This window comes from Carcharodon carcharias, chromosome 22 (genome assembly GCF_017639515.1).
Source record: "Carcharodon carcharias isolate sCarCar2 chromosome 22, sCarCar2.pri, whole genome shotgun sequence".
Lineage (NCBI taxonomy): Eukaryota > Metazoa > Chordata > Chondrichthyes > Lamniformes > Lamnidae > Carcharodon > Carcharodon carcharias.
This window is the reverse complement of record NC_054488.1, coordinates 46,654,914-46,675,116: the sequence shown is the minus strand read 5'-3', so window position 1 is coordinate 46,675,116 and position 20,203 is coordinate 46,654,914. Positions and strand designations below refer to the sequence as shown.

The 20,203-nt window shown below is 42.2% G+C and overlaps 1 protein-coding gene across 1 annotated transcript in view; it reads left to right on the top strand.

Annotated features, from left to right (window-relative positions):
• The first annotated feature begins 2,434 nt into the window (after window positions 1–2,434).
• Window positions 2,435–20,203, top strand: part of LOC121293642 — a 29,258-nt gene continuing 11,489 nt past the window's right edge. Inside the window, exons 1-6 of the mRNA XM_041216806.1 lie at window positions 2,435–2,485; window positions 12,026–12,066; window positions 15,720–15,776; window positions 18,124–18,243; window positions 19,574–19,700; window positions 20,092–20,116. Of these exons, the coding sequence (XP_041072740.1) occupies window positions 12,061–12,066; window positions 15,720–15,776; window positions 18,124–18,243; window positions 19,574–19,700; window positions 20,092–20,116 (335 nt within the window). The 5' untranslated portion in view covers window positions 2,435–2,485; window positions 12,026–12,060. The remainder of the gene's footprint in view (window positions 2,486–12,025; window positions 12,067–15,719; window positions 15,777–18,123; window positions 18,244–19,573; window positions 19,701–20,091; window positions 20,117–20,203) is intronic.

The following is a 20,203-nucleotide window of genomic DNA, read 5'->3' as shown; positions in this document are numbered from 1 at the left end:
TGACCACTTAAGGTTCACAAGAACCATCCCTTAAATCTTTGTGACACCTATAAGCATTCTTATCTCTTCTCTAATTACAAGGCAATGAGAATGTAGTAAAGGTAAAACAAACCACACAGAAGTGTTGGATTGACCTGCAAAATGTTCTGAAATGTCAAGGTTTTTAATCCAAATTTGTGTACCAGGAGGTGATGGAGACTGAGCTTCAAGTTTACTTTTGGAATTTGATCTTAACTGCAGGATATACCACGTCTTTCTCTGAATTGTAGGAAAGAAGAGCAAGGAGAAGCAATATAAAATATATCACACAATTCTGAAGGGGGCAAAGGGGATTCATTTACATAAAGCTTTGAAGGTTGCAGGACAGATTGAGAAAGTGGTTAGTAAGGCATACGGGATCCTGGCCTTTATAAATGGAGGTATAGTGTACAAGAGCTAGGAAGCTATGTTAAGCTTTTATTAAACACCAGTTCGGCCTCAACTAGAGCATTGTGTCCAATTCCTTGCACCATACTTTAGGAATAATGTGAACACATTTGAGAGTGTGCACAAAAGATTTACAAGACTGGTTCAAGGGATGACAGACTTCAGTTACATAGATTGGAGAAGCTGGAATTGTTCTTATAGGAGAGGAGGATGAGAAGAGATTTGATAAGAGTGTTCAAAACTATGAGGGGGCCAGACAGAATAGATGGAAACTGTTCCCATTGATGGAATGTTTACCAGAGGGCACTGATTTAAGGTGATTGACAAAGGAACATAAAGAAAAACTTTAATGCAGCAAGTGGTTAGGATCTGGAATGCACTGCCTAAGAGTGTGGTGGAGGCAGATTTAATCAGGATTTTCAAAAAGGAATTGGATAAGCATCAGAAGAGAGAAAAATTGTAGGACTATGGGGAAAGGGTGGGGGAGTGGGACTAGCTGATTACTCTTAGAGAGAGCCAGTACAGACACAAAGGGCTGAATGTTCTCCTGTGCTGTATTCATTCTATGAACTTGGGCAGTCTTCAGCCAATTTATTTTCATTCACTGGATTTGGGCTTCACCAGCAAGGCCAGCATTTATTACTCATCCTTAATTGCTCATAAGAAGGCGGTGGTGAGACACATTCTTAGATTGTTGCAGTTCATGTCCATGAAACCTCAATGAGGACAAGACCAGAACACAAAACTACCTGGACTGTAGCACAAGTTGGCACTCTTTGTTTCTGGTTCTCATACAAGCCATATTTATGGCCTCTCTCACAATCACATTTTTATGATATTCTTTCATGGACTGTGGGTGTCACTGGCTAGGCCAGCATTTTTATTGCCCTTCCCTAATTGCCCTTGAGAAGGTGGTGGTGAGCTGCTTTCTTGAACTGCTGTAGCCCTTGAGGTGTATGTACACTCACAGTGCTGTTAGGGAGGGAGTTCCAGGATTTTGACCTGGCGACAGTGAAAGAACGGCGATATATTTCCAAATCAAGATGGTGTGTGGCTTGGAGGGGAACTTGAAGGTGGTGGTGTTTCCATGTATCCTCTGTCCTTGTCCTTTTAGGAGGTAGAGAGTGCAGGTTTGGAAGGTGCATCTTTGGCCCATCAAATTTATCTTTTTATTCAACTTAGTGCCAGTGATTCCCAGTGTGCCAGTAAGGTGCAACCGATGGCAACAGCAAAGTTAACTCGCCAGATTTTCTAAAGCCACTGGAAGACCCTGTGGAAAAAAAAACTGATCTTGGGGCATTCCTGGCTGGTATGTTTCAACTGAACCATCATCAGTGATTTTCTTAAACATCAATTGTTCAAGCAAAATGATATAAATGTGTAACCCCTGCCTCATGACACTGAAATTCTGCAAATTGTTTACTTCGTGTGTGGATAAGCTCAGTGCCAAGAATCAACATCCTCAGTCAGGTCCATACTTGCAACTAATGTGTTGGCTGCAGGGGTTTATTACAACCATTGCTTTTTTAAAATTCATTCACGGGATGTGGGCATTTATTGCCCATCCCCAGTTGCCCTTGAGAAGGTGGTGGTGAGCTGCCTTCTTCAACCACTGCAGTCCATGAGATGTAGGTACACCCACAGTGCTGTTAGAGTGGGAATTCCAGGATTTTGACCCAATGACAGTGAAGGAACTGTAATATATTTCCAATAGGTGGTGTGTGACTTGGAGGGGAACTTCCAGATGTTCCCATCCACCTGCTGCCCTTGCCCTTCTGGATGGTAGTGGTTGTGGGTTTGGAAGGTGCTGTCTAAGGAGCCTTGGCGCATTCCTGCACTGCATCTTGTAGATGGTACACCCTGCTGCTACTGTGTGTCGGTGGTGGAGGGAGTGAATGTTTGTGGGTGTGGTGCCAATTGAGCTGGCTGCTTTGTCCTGGATGGTGTTGAGCTTCTTGAGTGTTGTTGAAGCTGCACTCATCCAGACAGGTAGAGGGTATTCCATCACACTCCCGACTTGTGCCTTGTAGATGGTGGACAGGCTTTGGGGAGTCAGAAGGTGAGTTACTCGTCGCAGGATTTCTGACCTGTTCTTGTCGCCACAATATTTATATGGCTGGTTCTGCGAATTGTGTGTATGTAGATCTTGTAATTACATTCGTCGAAGTGTCGAAAAAATTGCTTTCTAAAATTTTATTCCATGTAGTCGGTTCAGTTTTAAAACTGAACTCCCGCCTCTAGTTTTTCTTTGACCATCAACTACGTCTCCCCTGTGGAAGCAGGAAGTCAACGCCATCAGTTTCGTTTTCTCTCTCCTCGCGTCAGATCAGCACCCGATTCACCCGCCTGAACTCAGTCCAGGCTCTGCTTCTTTAACAGTGAGGCGTGGGCTGATATTGGGACACTGGCATTATTACAGCACCAGGTAAGATGTCCCGAACTCCAGCTAGTCACACGCTCCCCGTCCGCCCAGTCTGACATTGGACCTACTCTTAGGTCCGCTCCACAGACAATTGTGCAGAGTGAAAGAAACAGCCGCTGGAAGACTGGAATGATGTGAGTCCTGTGTACGTGGAAATATTTCGTAATATAGTGAGTCACAAGGATAAGGAAGTAACTATAAAAAGAAAAGAATGCTGTTCGCAATCAATGATACCTGACTTGTGATTTGTTTTGTTGATCAAGATAAGGGACCTCACTGCTGGCAGTGGAATATTTATATTCTGCTTGTGGTGTTGAGATGCAGTTATCAAGAGTATTCCATTGGCACTAACAGGATTTATAGTCCTAGTTCAATAGAGTTGGCGATGGTATAGTAGTATTATCTCTGGACCAGTATCCTAGAGACCCAGGTTAATGCCCGGGGGACCTGGGTTCAAGTCCAGTGAAATTTGAATTCAATAAAAATCTGTAGTTAAAAGTCTGATGATGACTAGAAAACCATTGCTGATTATTGTAAAAGCCCATCTGGTTCACTAATCCCCTTTAGGGAAGGAAATCTGCTGCCTTTACGTGTGACACCAGAGCCACAGCAATGAGGTTGATCCTTAAAACAAATGCCCTCAAAACAAGCTGGCCTAGCCAGTAATGTCCACACCCTGTGAATTAATAAAGAAGTGCTTTATTGCTTTCAAATGTACAATCCAACATGTCCTCCTGTTACATTCAACACAAATAAGCAACTAGCAAGTGAAGTAAGCCAGTAATCTGTAAATATTAGGCAATAAATGTTGAGCTTGCCAGTGATGCCCACTATGAATGGTAATGAAATTATACGGACATACAAATTAGGAACAGGAGAGGACCACTTGAGCCTGTTCCGCCATTCAATAACGTCATTGTTGATCTGATCTTCACCTCGACTCCGCATTCCCGCCTACCCCGATAACCTTTTGTCCCTTTGCTTATACAAATATTAGACTACATCCTTGAGTGGCCTTGATCTACCAACTTTGCATTTAATAGCTGAACGCACTAACCAGTGGCGCCACACAGACATGTTCAATTCATAGAATCATAGGGCCAGATGTTATGGTAATGGCAGCAAAACAGTCGCTATTCCCTGTTGTTACTCCACTGAAGCTGCCAACAACTTCAGGAGTTCAAATGTTTGCAGAAAAATGCGGAAATCCAAAAGTTGCTGTCAGTGAGTCCACAGATCTCCATTGGATGCACTGCTGAGGTTCTTACAGACTGAAATCTCCATTGAACATAACATAAGAAATAGGAGCAGGAGTTGACCATTCGGCCCCTCGAGCCTGCTTCACTGTTCAATAACATCATGATTGACCTAATTCTGGCCTTAACTCCACTTTCCTGCCTGACCTCAACCCCTCCATAACCCCTACAACTCTTGGCCCCCCACTGTCAGTCAAAAATCTGTCTAACTCAGCCTTGAATATATTCGATGGCCCAACCTGCACTGCTCTCTCGAGCAGGGAATTCTAAACACTAATGACCCTCTGAGAGAAGAAATTCCTACACAGCTCTTTTTCAAGCATGATTGATGAAAAATACCACTTTTACGTGATTTTTCTCACTGTAAAAACCTTGGAAAAAATTATATCTTGTTGAATGAGCTGTAAATGGTCTTTAATTACATTCTAACTTCTTAATTACTGCTAAACACTCACAAGCATTGTAAAGCTAAATTTTTGGAATGTGAAATTTCTCCATAATGATAAAAATTGCAAGATTTTTAGAAGCAAAGGCAATACTTTTCTTTAAAGTGTGTTTATCTCTATTTCAATTACTATTTTAAAATTGTGTTTATCATTATTTTAGAATTCCATTTTAATCCAACCATAGGCATTTATTTTGTTATCTAAAAATTTAAATTAGAAATGGAGATTCAGTGGTTTTCACCTCCTGGTTTGCTGTCTGTGAGAATACTTCAATATGAGTTGCTGCTTGTTTGCTGATATGACAACTGCTGCACTCCACAGTCATCAGATAGAGAATATTGCACAGGAAGATACTAAATATTATGTTATTATGCATCTTAAATGTGATTATTTTTCTGTTTTATTTATGGAATAAATATGGATCCAGCCTTTTCCTATGTAATATTGCATTTACAGAGCAGTTCTACTGCCGTGGTTAATGTTTTGAGCCCAATAAGATGTTTCTTCAGAACTGAAGAAAGGCAGGAGTGTGATGGGTATTATGCTGTCGAAAAGGGGTGGGGGGAGAGTCAAAGTGGAACAAAAGAGAAGGTCAGGGATAGGTTAGAGGGTGGGGGAGGTTAAGTGACAAAGGTATCATGGAACCAAAGGCAAAGGGAGTGGTAATGATAGTATGAAAGAAACAAGGGATTTGGTTCAGAGTAGGTATGAATAGCAGAATAAAGGTCAGCGCTGTCTTAAAGCAAAAACATGAGAACAAGATACAGCCTGGCATTTGGGGGGATAAATTCAAAATGGAGGACAGAGTTCATGGCCTAAAGCTGTTGAGCTCATTGTTGTGTCTGGAAGGCTGCAAAGTGCCTAATCGGAAGGTGAGACACTGTTCCTCCAGCTTGCATTGGGCTTCATTGGAACAGTGTAGCAAATCGAGGACAGAAATGTGAGTATGAGAGCAAGTTGGTGAATTGAAATGGCAAGCGACCACGAGGTGGGGCTCATGCTTGCGGGCTGAGCAGAGATGTTCCACAGAGCGGTCACTCAGTCTGCGTTTGGTCTTCCCAATGTAGAGGATACCACATTGCAAGCAGTGAATACAGTAGACCGAATTGAAAGTACATGTAAGTTGCTGCTTCACCTGGAAGGATTGTTTTGGGCTTTGGATGGTGAGCAGTGAGGAGTTTAAGGGACAGATGTTACATCTGTGACTGCATGGGAAGGTCCTGGGGGAAGGGGATGAGGTGTTAGGGGTGACTGAGGAGTGGACCAGAGTGTCATGGAGGGAGTTGTCCCTTCAGAATGCTGACAGGGGAGGGGAGGGAAGGGGAAGATGTGCTTGGTGGTGGCATCATGCTGAGTTGGTGGAAATGATGGAAGATGATCCTTTGAATGCGGAGGCTAGTGGGTGGAAAGTGAGGACAGGGGAAGCCCTAATGTAGCCCTGAGAGGGAGGGGAACGGCTGAGGGCAGAATTGCGGGAAATAGGTCAGACACAGTGAGGGCCCTGTTGGCCATGATGCGGGGGTGTGGGATGGGAAATCCTCAGCTGAGGGAAAAGGAAGACATGTTGGAAGCACCACTGTGGAGGCAGTGTAGTCAAGGTAGCTGTGGCCAACTCCCACAGCTATATCAACTACACCTCCTCACACCCTGCTCCCTGTAAGGACTCAATTCCATTCACCCAGATTCTCTGTCGCATCTGTTCAGATGATGCTACCTTCCACAATGGCACTTACCACATGTCTTCCCTTTTCTTTGACTGAGTATTCCACCCCACTTTGGGGGCGGGGGGGCGGGGGGGCTAGTCAGGTGATTTGGTGGGGGGGTTAGATAGTTAAGGGGAGTGAGGCGGGGGGACTGGGTGGTCGGGTGTGGTTTGTTGGGAGGGCAGTGGGGCACTCAGTGGGGTTGGGTGGGTAATCGGGATTGGAGATCAGGAGGGTGATCAGGGGATTTAGGGGGTGGGGAAGGCAACGAGGATTGAGGGGGTTGTCAAGGAATTGGGGGGGGTGGAAGATAATTGAGGGTTGAGGGGATAGTCGGGGAGGTTGGGGGTTGAGGTGCAGTCAGGGTGTGGAAGGGATAGGGTGTGGGGGCATCGATGTGGGGGTAGTTGGAGGAGAGGGTTAGGAGGGTAGTCCAGGGGTGGGAAGGGTGGCCAGGGGGTTGGGAGGGTAGTCAGTTGGGGGGGGAAATGGATGGATACTCGCAGTTTCGGGAGGGTAGTCGGGCATTGAGGAGTGTAGTCAGGGGTTGGGAGGGTAGTCGTGGGGGGGTGGGTGGATGGGTACTTGGGGTGTCCGGAGGGTAGTTGGGGGGTTGGGAGGGTAGTCGAGTGGTAGGGAGAGTGGCTGGAGTGGTGAGGGTAGGCAGGGGGCTGGGAGGGTAGTCGGAGCATCAGGAGTATAGTCACGGCGTGGGGGTTTAGTTGGGTGGACAGGTCACGGAGCTAGTAGGGGATCCCAGTCTATGGATTGGTGGGGTTCAGTACTGTAGTTAACCAGCAATTAGAAATGGATTTAATCCTTCTAACCTTTCCTGGAGAACTATCCTGTTGAAAGACCCAGAACCATCCAAAGTCTCCAATTTAAATTGGATTATCAGATGGCTCCCAGTGCAGGGTAATTTCCCTTTGGAACTTTAAACTTCCCTGGCAATTCCCCTGGCCTTGGGACTTCTGGGGGGGGTCCTCCAGCGCATCTTCTAGGGTACCTCTGGGGAACGACCCTAGGGAGATCAGGAGTTCTGGGCCATGATATTGCTACAAGCCTTGTGTTATGACCGATGCAGTTAGTAAAGCGGAGTTATTTAAAAATCCCAGAGGGAAACTTTAAACAACTGTCATAACAATTCAGGATGTTCCTTCTGTAGCACCTCTATTGAAAACACTTCTACAGACTGCTCAACTACCATAGGCATCACCCACATTTGCGATCCAACTATATCATTACCCAGAATAAATTGAACCCCTGCAATGGGCAATTTTTCCACCACTCCAACTATAACTTAACCCATCTTCCATCTGCTCTTTAAATTTACCTTCCACACGGAATAGATTTAGCATTCCCATGAACCCCATTTATTAATACCTTCTCCTCCAATATTCCCTTTGAACAACAAATATCACTATCCCACAACATTAAGGACTGACTAGTCCCTGTGTCTCTTAAAATGCTAACATATTTAAAAAGACTTTTCCTTCACACACAAAATCTTTAAACATTTCTGCAACCTGCTCCCCAGAATTCTCTTGAGTGAACGGTGAACACATTCCCACTTCTTTACCTTTCACTGATTCTCTCTGTTTCGCCTGTACACAAACCGCTGGCTTCTCCTGCGCCTGAACCTCAGAACCCACAGCACTTTTACTTCCAGAGCTTTTCTGTACCCCAGCAATTCCCACAGATTTTCCCTGCAATCTCCAACACACTGACTTCGTGTGCCCCACTCTATTACATTTGAAAACACCTCAATTTTCAAATGTCACTTCTACTTTCAGCACCTTCCTTTTTATTCCGAGAAAAAAACTTCCTGGGAATTCCAGCCACTCCTTCTCTTCCGTGACTACCTGCCTTCCTTTTGCCATCCCACTTATTATCCGTTTCCAATTTGAAAGCGTGATGGAAAAAGGTTTAGCTCTATAAACTAACTCATAATTATCAGCTATCTCTGCTTCTTGTTTTACAGAATCAACTCTCTGTTCCTCCACATGAGTTCTCACTATTGAAGGGATTGAATCTTTAAATTCTTCCAAAAGAATGACTTCCCTAAGAGCTGCATAGGTTGTCTCTATTTTTAATGCCCATATCCACCAGTCAAAATTACTTGTTTACTCTTTCAAACTCAATATAAATTTGCCCAGGCTCAATATAAATTTCTCATATTCCTACATTTCTGCCCGTATGCTCCAGGAACCAACTCATATGCACTCAAAATCGCTTTTTTCACCCATCATAATTCACCGACATTTCTTCTGAAGGTGAAGCATATACCTCATGTGCCCTACCTAACAACTTAGAATGTAATAATAATGTCCAGTTTTCCTATGGCCATTACATCAGTTTAGCTAGCTTCTCAAATGAAATAAAGAATCCTTCACTATCTTTTTCCTCAAATTTTGGAAGAGCTTGTACAAATTTAAACATATCCCCACTCGGTTCTACTCTAGAGATAAATCCTTCCTCACCTACTGACATCTCTTTTCTAACTGTCAACATTTTCAGTTGGAATTCTCTTTCTCCCTCTCTCTCTTTCTCTTTCCTCCTTCTCTATCTTCACAATTTCTAATTCCCTTGATTCAAATTCAAGCTTTTTCAGTCCCTTTGCTTGTTCAAGTTCTAGCATCTTCATCTGTAACTGAAGTCTCACTACCGCCAGATTTGACTCACTGGTGTCATGTTTCATTTCCAATTGTAGATACTGTGCTATACTTTTAACTATATCTGATTTCCTAGCCCTGCAGGTAACCTCAATTGTAACTTATCCGCCAACTTCTTTAAATTACTTCTGGTTATTCTCTCCAGCCCAATCAGAGTTATCTCTTCTACTCCCAGACAAGTCTTAGCAATTGCCAAAGCCAACTTGCAGTCTCACCACTTCTAAAATACCACACCAACTCCTGAATTCAAAGTGCCTCCCTTACTTGTAAGCTTAAGATTCACCAATTTCTAACCAACTAAGGAATTAGAAATACAATTTATTCCCGGATGAGCCCCCAATTGTTATGACTGATGCAGTTGGTAAAGCAGAGTTATTTAAAAATCCCAGAGGGAAACTTTAAACAACTGTCATAACCAATAATTTTAAGTGTTATGTTTGAGATGTGACTCTAAATTTGGGAATCAGACTACCAGTTCTTGAGGCTTTACATTAAACTGAATGAAACATTTTATTAATTTACACGTGTTAAAATATATACATATATACACACATGGTTACAAATTACTACTATCACAACGTTTAACAAATTTCTAAATTAAACACCATTAAGGCAACAGCAACCCAAAGGCGTAACCAAACACCAGGCAAAGCATTTTCACCTTTCAAATTCAAAATGAGGTTCTTTTCACTTTGGTTCTTGTGGAGCCAGTTGGAGGCTTATGGCTGCCTTTTGATCTCACATTGACTCTGCTCTGCACACCTGAACACTGCTAAAGTTATACCAATCACTACTGATTGAATGTTAATTCCCATTGTATCAACAACCTCTAAACTAAACCTCTCTAACAATAAACCCCCTTTCATAATACCAATTTTATTAGTAACATAAACATATAGCTTGCTATCTGCTAGATAGGCATCATTTTTCACCCCACTTCTTGAATGCTCTACTCAAAAAATGTAAATACACGCTATCTCCCTTACATATCAAAACTAGTATACATCAAAGCACCCAGACTAGTTGGCTTTAATCCAATTAAGACACACTCACAGACTAAACCTTTATTTTAAAATAACTATCTTTTCCAATAATATTATATACATTAATAGCTTCACGACAATTGCATAAGTCACCTTACAATAGCATAATATATAATAGTATAATGCTCTACCTGTCCCACCCTCCCCCCTTAAACCAGCTTATATTTCACCTCTTTACTATTTTTACTTAGTTCTGTTGAAGAGTCATACGGACTCGAAACGTTAACTGTGTTCCTCTCCGCAGATGCTGCCAGACCTGCTGAGTTTTTCCAGGTATTTTTATTTTTGTTTTGGATTTCCAGCATCTGCACTTTTTTGCTTTTATCATGGTATAATGTATGTTGACCAAGAGTTAGTGAACTTTGCTCTATACAATTTGACAGTGACAAATATCCCTAGTAATACCTGGACACTGGGTTACGTGTTCCACTCCAGTTAGTGACTTACACACTAAAATTTCATAATGACAGACACACCTAGTAATGGAGTCAGGTGACAATCTAGAAAACACTATCTGAAAGGATGGTGGAAGCAGATTCTGTAGTAACTTGCACAAGGGATTTGGATAAATATTCAGTAAAGCTGAGTAAATTGCAAAGCAATGGGGAAAAAGTAGGGAAATGGGACTAATTAGACAGCTCTTTAAAAAAGCCAGCAGAGGCCGATGGGCCAAGTGACCTGTGTTGTATGATTCCATGATTTTATCACACTTTCTATTCAAAATAATAGCACAAAATACCTATAAAAATCATTATTCACTTAGTATAATTAGAGTGTCTTAACCTGCAAGACTTTGTATACAGCGAGTTCTCACCAAAATGCTATCATAATTAGTAAAAAAAACAAAAGCTAAAACTTGGAATAACAATATTTTATCATGGGCACTCTTGATGTGAACTTCTTAGTATTGTTACTTAAATAGTTACTTGCTTAAAATCACAAGAGCCTGACTAAATTGGAAGGCATTTTTTTGGCTGTATCAACACTATTCATTCTTTGGTGGTGTCTCATGAGCTGCACCCTTTTATGCCATTTTATGCTAGATTTGATTGTCAGGTTTTCACTCCTGTTAGCAAGCCCTCATTCCCGGTGAAACAAATGGGGGAGATGTTTGTGTAGTGGTAATGTCACTGGACTAGTAATCCAGAGGTTTGGGCTAATGCTCTGGCAACATGGGCTCAGATGGCAGCTAGTGGAATTTGAGTTCAATAAATAAAAAAATAAAATTTGGAATTGAAAAGCTAGTCATCATCATCGATTGTTGTAAAAATCCATCCAGTTCACTGATGCCCTTTAGGGAGGGAAGTCTGCTATCCTTACCTGGTCGGGCCTACACATGACTCCAGACCCAAGTTCACTTTTAACTGCCCTCTGAAATGGCCTAGTCAGAGCCTCAGTTAAAGGGCAATTAGGGATGGGTGACAAATACTGGCCTTGCCAGTGATACCCACATCCCATGAAAGAAAAATGTGTTTTTTTTTACATGTAATAGCTGATAAACCTAGGAGTTTATAATAACAAGTGTTATTCTGGTTTTCTCAATATCACTCAGTACTCACGATGTTGATTGGATCATGATCAATGACGATCACTTTATTAAATCATGTGACTTAGGCAGTGTTCTCTGAACCAGGTTTACTTGAAAGTTAAAAATTAAGCAACAGTTAACAACTTTTCAGTTCTAACTTTCTGGTTTACAAACTAATAGAAGATGCAATGCTTTGCTAATTCTCCCAATAATACTGAACTTGAACACAATGTCTGTAAGGTAAGGTTTAAACATGGAGTCAAAGCTATCAGAATACTTCCATGATTATCTCTGCATGAGGCGTGGGACAGTAGAATATGAACCCCTGAACTGCCAGAGAGCTGCCAGCTAAGTGTCAATTCCTGGGCAAGGAACTGTTATAATACTTTCACACCTCTTTTAACCTTTCAACCCTGGATATCACAATATATTCACTGCTATGTTGCAACTAATTTTGAGCACTGCTTTTAAGTGGGTAATGTAAAGTTAGAGAGAAGGAATGTTCATGAATGTTTGTTTCTCTTTCCAGAAATCTTTACATCAATAACGAAAATTAACAAAATTATGCAGGTAAGTTCTTTCTTTATTACACGATTCAGTAGGAATCAATAACCAAAAATCAGTTGGTGCTCAGGCTCCAGTTAGTAGCATTTGGTTACAGGTTGGGACGTTGTCTTGTTAATGCTGCAGCGTGATTTTGTGAATCAGGAGTTAGGCACAAGTGCATGGTGACACGAACATAAGGACACAAGAACATAAAAGGATTTGCCTTATTAAATTCTAACACTGTTAGTGTTGATCCAAATGTGTTTCCTAACTTCTGCATCTCTGTTATTCTGCCTGGCAACTGATTTCAGAAGTTTATTATCCTTCATTGAAGAAAGAAAACATTGATTTAGCACCTTTCATGTCCACATGACATTCCAAGCACTTTAAAGCCAATGAATTGCCGTTGGAGTGTGTAGTCATTTGTTCTGTTACAAGCTCAGCAGCTAAAATATACGCAGCAAAATCACACAATGAGCTGAATGACTATTTTTGAATCTAGCTTTTGGTGTTGTTAGTTGATGGATAAGTACAGACCAGGACACCAGCAGTAGCTGCTTCTTCCAATAGTATTACGTGGCCTTTTACATCTAGAGAGGGCAGGACCTGTTTTTAAAACCTCATCTGAAGAAAGGTACCTCCAACAATGCATTTACTGTCAACCTAGATTATGTACTCAAGCACGAGAGGGGCTGGAGCCCACAACCTTCTGACTCATAGACAAATATGCTACCACTGAGCCAAGGCGGACACCAGAAGTTCCTCATGGTATCTATTGTAAATTTATTTTTCATTAGCTTGCACATTTGACCTGGTTCAATGGGAATTATAGGACAGTATATCAGGAGCAGCACCATGAACCGGGGGGATGAGGCTTAACTGACATCTCCATCATCAATGATGGGGAGCCCAGCATGTAGGTGCCAAAAATAAGATTGAAACATTTGCAATCAACTTCAGCCAGGCCATCTCATCCTCCGCTGGAGGTCCCCAGCATCACAGATGCCGGTCTTCAGGCAAATCCGTTCACTCCACATGATACTTAGAGATGGGCAAAAGCACTGGATACTGCAAAGGCTGTGGGCCCTGACAATGTCCTGGCAACAGTACTGAAGACTCTGCTCCAAAACCAGCTTTGTCCTAGCCAAGCTGTCCCAGTACAGCTACAAACTGACATTTACCCAATAATGTGGAAAATTGCCCAAGTATACCCTGTCCACAAAAGGCAGACAAATCCAATCATCAGCAGTGATGGAAGGTGTTATTGACAGTGCTATCAATGGCAACAACTCAGCAATAACCTGCTCATTGATGCTCAATTTGGGGTCTGCCAGGGTCACTGAGCTCCAGATCTCATTACAGCCTTGGTCCAAAAAGGGACAGAAGAGCTGAATTGAAGAGGCGAGAGTGACTGCCCTTGACATTAAGACTGCATTTGACTGGGCATGGCCTAACAAATAGGGTAGGAGCCCTAGCAAAAAGGAGCCCTAGCAAAATTGAAGTCAATGGGAATCAGGGGGAAAACACTCCACTGGTTGGTGTCATACCTAGCACAAAGAAAGATGGTTGTGGTTGTTGGAGGCCGATCATTTCAGCCCCAGGACATCACTGCACGAGTTCCTCAGGGTAATGTCATAGGCCCAACCATCTTCAGCTGCTTCATCAATGACCTTTCCTCCACCATAAGGTCAGAAGTAGGAGTGTTCGCTGATGATTGCACAATGTTCAGCACCATTCACAGCTCCTCAGATACTGAAGCAGTCCATATCCATATGAAGCAAGTTCTGAATAAAATTCAGGCTTGGGCTAAGAAGTGACAATTAACATTCATGATACACAGTGCAAGGCAATGACCATCCCCAACAAGTGAGAATCTAACCATTTCCCCTCGGCATTACCATCACTGATTCTTCCATCATCAGTATCCTCAAGGATACTATTGGCCAGAAACTGAACTGAGCCAGCTGTATAAATACTGTGGATACAAGAACAGTTCAGAGGCTGGGAACTCTGCATTGAGTAACTCACCTCCTGACTCCTCAGACCCACCACCTACAAGGCACAAGTCAGGAGTGTGATGGAATACTCCCCATGTGCCTGGATGAGTGCAGCTCCAACAACACTCAAGAAGCTCAACACCATCCAGCACAAAGAAGCCGGCTTGATCGGCACCCCATCCACCATTTTAAACACTCACTCCATCCACCACCAAAACACAGTGGCAGCAGTGTGTACAATTTACAAGATGGACTGCAGCAACTCACCAAGCCTTCTTCAATAGCACTTTTCATACCCTCAACCCTTACCACCTAGAAGAACAAGGGCAGCAGATGCATTGGAACCACTTGCAAATCCTCCTCCAAGCCACACACCATCCTGACTTGGAACTATATCACCATTCCTTCACTAACATTGGGCCAAAATTCTGGAACTCCCTTCCTAACACCACTGTGGGTGTACCTACACTACATCAACTGCAGTGATTCAAGAAGACACCACCACCTTCTCAAGGACAATAAGGGATGAACAACAAATGCTAGCTTTGCCATCAACCTTCACATCATATGAGCTGATAAAAATGACCTTTTGTCTTGTTATCCTATAATATTTTAAAGCAATTTTCAGTATTTTCCTACCTAGTCTGTTTAAATATTTGCTTTACCCAGATCCTGTCCCTGTCAACCAAACTTCTCTAGGTTTAGTTTTTCAAACCTTTTCTTGTAGGTGTGCTTTCTTGCACTTTGAATTATTCCTATTGCCCTTCTCTGTGTGACGTGTAATTAATACATATCTAGTTGTTTGGTAGTACAATACCTGTACCAGTAACTGACAACTGATAGTTAACTGCCAAGTTTTGTATTCACACACAGAGCCCTGACCTTTGCAAACTAAAGAAGCATGTATGCACATTACTTTTTTTTTCAACTAAACAAAATTTTAGGGGACAGCCGTTCCCTGGTTCAATCCCCAGGGCAATGCCTTGACCAATCAGAGTTGACCTGCCTGGTTTGAATTGAAACAAAGCTTGGCAGTTAACTGTCACTTGTCAGTTACTGGTGTATTTTCCATGGCAATGCTTCTACCAGCCAGAGCCACTTGCCAACCAATCAGCACTATCTTCTCATGCAGTATATATTGTTGTTCCCTTTACAATTTGGTATTCTTGCAAATTGCCCTGATGAGTGTAAGATGAAAAGCTTCAACAGCATGTCTCTTTTTTCAAATATACATCTCTTTTACTATGTGTTGACCAGAACTATGCATGTGGTTAAGTTTAATATCGGCATAATACAGAATGTTATAGGTTGGCCAAAATACTGTCGTGTATACCACACACAAAAAATTAGCACAAGATGACACAAGAAGGAATTGAGAAAAAATGTGAGCTGTCTCTAGTGCTCTCTAACCAATAAAGTAAGGCAATTAAAAAAGCTAACTAATGAGGCTTTATTTAGCAAGAATAGTGGAATGCAAGTTTCCTGAGATTCAGCATATTCAAAAGGGATAAATGTGATTGAAAGAAGGAGGTTTGTGTGATGTGAATTTTACCTCCAGATGCAAGAAATATGACATGTAATTGACAGGAAAATATGAAACAAACAGTCGAGTTTAATTTCAGGATTTAGCTGGCCATTCGTCACTCATTCTGATCATTGATACATTTGTGTTCAATGCAGGGCCACAAGGTGGAAAACATTGACTGCTTCCATTTTCAGTATAATCACTGCACCAATGTAAGTCTGGTTTTAGTCCCTGCCTCGGAGTTTATCTTTGTACCTTAATTTTTTTTAGTGGAGACAAACCAATTGCATTTATCTAACACTTTTAATATAGTAACATGTCCCAAGCCACTTCACACAGGTTATATTAAAAAAGAATTGACACAGGAGCACGTAAGGAAATATTAGGACAGGTGACCAAAAGCTTGGTCAGAGAAGTAGGTTTCAAGGATGAGAGAGAGAGAGCCAGAGAGGCAAAGAGTTTTTTGGAGGGAATTGCGGAGCGTAGGATCGAGGCAAGTGAAGGCACGGCTTCAGTTGGAGCAATTAAAATTGGGGATGTACAAGAGCCCAGAATCAGATGAATGCAGAGATCTCGCAGGATTGTAGGACTGGAAGAGATGATGGACAAAGGGATGGCCGATGAGGCCGTGGAGGCATTTGAAAAGGAGAAAGAGAGTTTTAAAATCGAGGTATTGCCGGGCCGGGAGATTTTGCTCTTTCTGCTGCTGCATATATTGATTACTTGGGTGCAGCGCAGAGCACAATTGAGGGGGAGGATTGCAAGAGAACGCACCCAAATTATTTTAAGTGGAGACAAAAATCCAGCAGGGCCCCTCACAGGTGTACGATCCACTGATCCAGTTCTCCTCTGTGGCGGTGTGTCCAGGCTGTCCAACATCACAGTTGCAGGCGAAAGGGAAACCTCTTACACCAACATCCAATCATAAAGGAGTCGGCAGTGCAAAATGTTCTTGTCGGAGAAGAAAGCCAAACTATTAAGGGCTACAGATTAAATGCAGAGGGGAGATTTTCACCCTCGTCACCTGGCTGCCAATCGGGTGGAGCAGGTTGCTCATCCCCTGTGGAAAGCACCCGATTTTTATTTCACTTTCCATTGAAAATCAGGCAGGTTTTGCTCCAACCACCCAGGCAAAAACTTACTCCAATAGTTGGGGTCCTTCGCCTTGTTAGAGTGCCAGGGTGGGCACTGTGCCCACTCAACTGTTGCACATTAACCTGACAACGATTCCAAGGTCAGCTTAAATGAAACTGTTTTCGCAGGCTCACTGTGCTGTTCCTGCCTGAACTGCAGAGCCTGTCTGGGGAGACACCAGAAACTTGTGGCTGCTGCAGGATCCAAACAGCTTATATGTATCTGCAGTTTACCAGATCTCCAGCAATCAGGTACAGATGGAAAAATCATGCAAGGGCGTTGGCGTTTAAGAAAACATCAGTCAGTTTGCAATTAATTGCACTCACTGAGGAAGGAGAAATTTTAAAACCCTCTGCCAGCCTTAACAACACTGCTTTTCAGAAACATTATAGTGTTATCACCACCGAGTGTTGCTATGGCAGTAGTGAGTGTAGGTGTGTCATATAACATAGTTACCAGCTTATTATGGGAGCTGCACCCATATAGAGATTAAAAGCGATCCAGGCATATGGATTCAACATAGAAATAGATGGAAAACCTGGGCCAGGGTTTTATGGCCCCTGCCGCCTGTCGGGATATTACGGTGCTGCCGAACTGAATGGAGATTTAAATGGCTTGCCGCCCCCGCCGAGGGGAGACACGCCATGGCGGGGCTGTAAAATCCTGGCCCTGGTGTAATGGCAGAACTTGCCAACCTTGACTCATCCTTAAACTGAGGGATAGAGAGTGAAAAATCCGTTCTGTTATTGTTCACAGGCATGTTATTTCTTCCTCTCAATATTTTGGCCACTTTCTGGGCCCCTTGAATCATGCATCACCCATGGCCAATGAGATTCCTTGGGATTCTTGATCCATCTGTTGGGAAATGTTTTGGTGAGGCCCAGTGATAATTCTGCCCCTGATCTTCCTGCTCCTCATCTTGTAGAGATGTGTTTGACTTCTGCTGTTCTTATAGCTGCGAGATCCTATCATTTTGTGGCATGTAAGCATTTCTGTATGGAAGACCCTGAACTGTAAAGGCGGTTATTCATAAATAAGAGGTTTGGAAAGAAGTAGAAGAGATCAGAAAGGCATGAGTGTTGAAGAGTCGATCTGAAATAGAGCAGTTGATAATTCTATAGAATAAATGGTTTGGGATTTCTATTTTTAACTGGAGATTAGACCTTGTCTATAGGTTTAAACATTTTTGAATTGTTTTCTATATGGGATGAGAGTTATAAAAAGAACATTTGTTAGAATAATGAGTTCGCCGATATAGAACTAGGCTCCCAATGGCTGCTATGTGAGGTTTTACTTTCATTGTCACGAGAAAGATGCAATTTTCTCCTGTACATTACTTGCTGCTGAATCCTGAACTTTTGCTGTGAAGTTATTTTGGACATTCATGTCAAGCGTAGTTTAGATATTCTATATTTGTTTCCACAGAGACAATGCAATTTTCAACATCGAGCAAGCTGCAAGGATTCATCAGAAACCTGCCTGGATTGGTTTCGGCACAGGAAATGCAGAAACCTTAAGTGTTCCCGGAAACATTTAAGCCATGAGGTAATTAAAAAGAATGAAACTTTCCATCTCCTGCACCTCCCCCACCCCTGCCTACCCACCCACATCCCCCCACCCCCCTGCCCGCACAGCCCCCCCAACCCTGACTAAGTTGCTGGATTTACCCCACTATTCAGGAATAGAAGCCATTGTTCATTTTCTTCCACCCTAGCCCATGCGACACTTGCCACAGCCTTGTTGTTGCCTTGACTGAGATCATCTGGGGCTCAGGAGAGCAGTGATATTTGAAAGGAAAAATGTTAATATTTCATCTGGGACACTTCATCAGAACTGCTCAGTGACCCAGTCAAATATATTAATAGATGCGGCCAACATTTTATGCTTTCTTTCAGCTTGCAGGCCGTATCTAAAGGATTGTTGTCACTGCCCCCCACGACCACACCACCTCGCACCCCCCACGCCCCCGCAAACCCCTCAACACCAGAACTTGCAGCCATTTTATGAAATTATTTCAGTGAGATAGCTTGAAAATGACGTGAAGAGTCACCTTTAGGTTCACAGCAGGGGGCAGTTATCTTGACCCTAGGATGTGGGATCCGTTTGCAGCGTAACTTATATCATCATTTTCATATCATCGGCTATTCGCCTAACTTCCGTTAACAAATTCTGTGGCCACGTCCACAAAGCTATAATATTTTCTATTAAAGCAATTTGCTTCTTTCAAATGGAAGATCTGGCTATCAGAGTTATGAACCTCTCTCTCAAAAGGCACCAATAGTGCTTCAGGGCTGACACGTACTTGGCTAACCAAGTTCTAACTGTAGTGGTGAAACATTCATTGAGGATCCAGTGAAGCTCATCAAAAGTGTTTCAGCAGTGGCTCTGAAACATATTTACATATAAATGTCTTCAATTGGCTCACCTACTGTTTTCTCATAGTTTTAACTGAGTAGCAGTACTACCCAGAATAAATGTCCATTCTTTTCTGTACTGCTGTGGTAAACAGAAGGGTTCATCCCCGTCACCTCCAATTGGAGAAAACATTTCTCAATTATGCATTGTTTAATTGCTTGGAGCAAAACTTGAATTTTTTTAATGCGTTATTTATTTTAAAATAAACTGAATAGAAACGAGTAAATGGAGCAGGATTGCATTCCCACCTCTGCTAATGTAAAAGTAAGCACTTTGTCCTTTGCTGCTTGGACTGTTAGAAATTATAAGAATGGACCAGATTTACTTCCAGAGGCCAGTTAACAAGGAACAGGAAAGTCATTCATTTTTACCAGTTATTATGTTTGTAGCTGAGATGGTGTTTGGTTGTGTAAAAGGATTTTACTGGCTGTAATGTAAGCGCTGCTACTTCTGTCTATAGGTAATGGTGGCATATTTCCTGTGTAAGGCAGAGAAAACCAGAAATCAGTGTACACAACTAAACTGCCCCATGTACCATGAAAAAGCCCGTCAGTTCATTGAATATGGCATTGTTTCACCAAACTCAGGTATGATTGTAGATGCACTTATACTTGCTTCTAAACCAGACTGGATGGGGCTAACTTACCTCACACTGAGTAATAATATGTCTGAATTATATAATGCAAGAACAAGGTGAATTATTATGAGACTAAACCGACAGTCAGACTACATGTAAAATGACAGCTAGCAATATACGTGGATAAACAATTAAAGCAGCAGAATAACATTCTTCTGTCTGTTATTTTAACTGAGGCATGAAGCTAATTAAAATAAATGGATTAATGCATCTTTTAAAATAGTGAACAAAGGTATTGTGCTTTTGTTATGGTCAGTTTTTAGAGGGATTGTGTGCACTCTTTATATAAATCCTTGTGTAATGCTCAGAAATTTCAGAGTGTAATATGTTTTCCTTCCTAGTTCCGATGGTACCTACAGTCAAAAGGTAAGACAGTTTTAATATTTGCTGTTATGATTGTGTTGTGCTCACTTGCTAACAATGTTGACAGTAATTTCTAGACTATGAAATCCT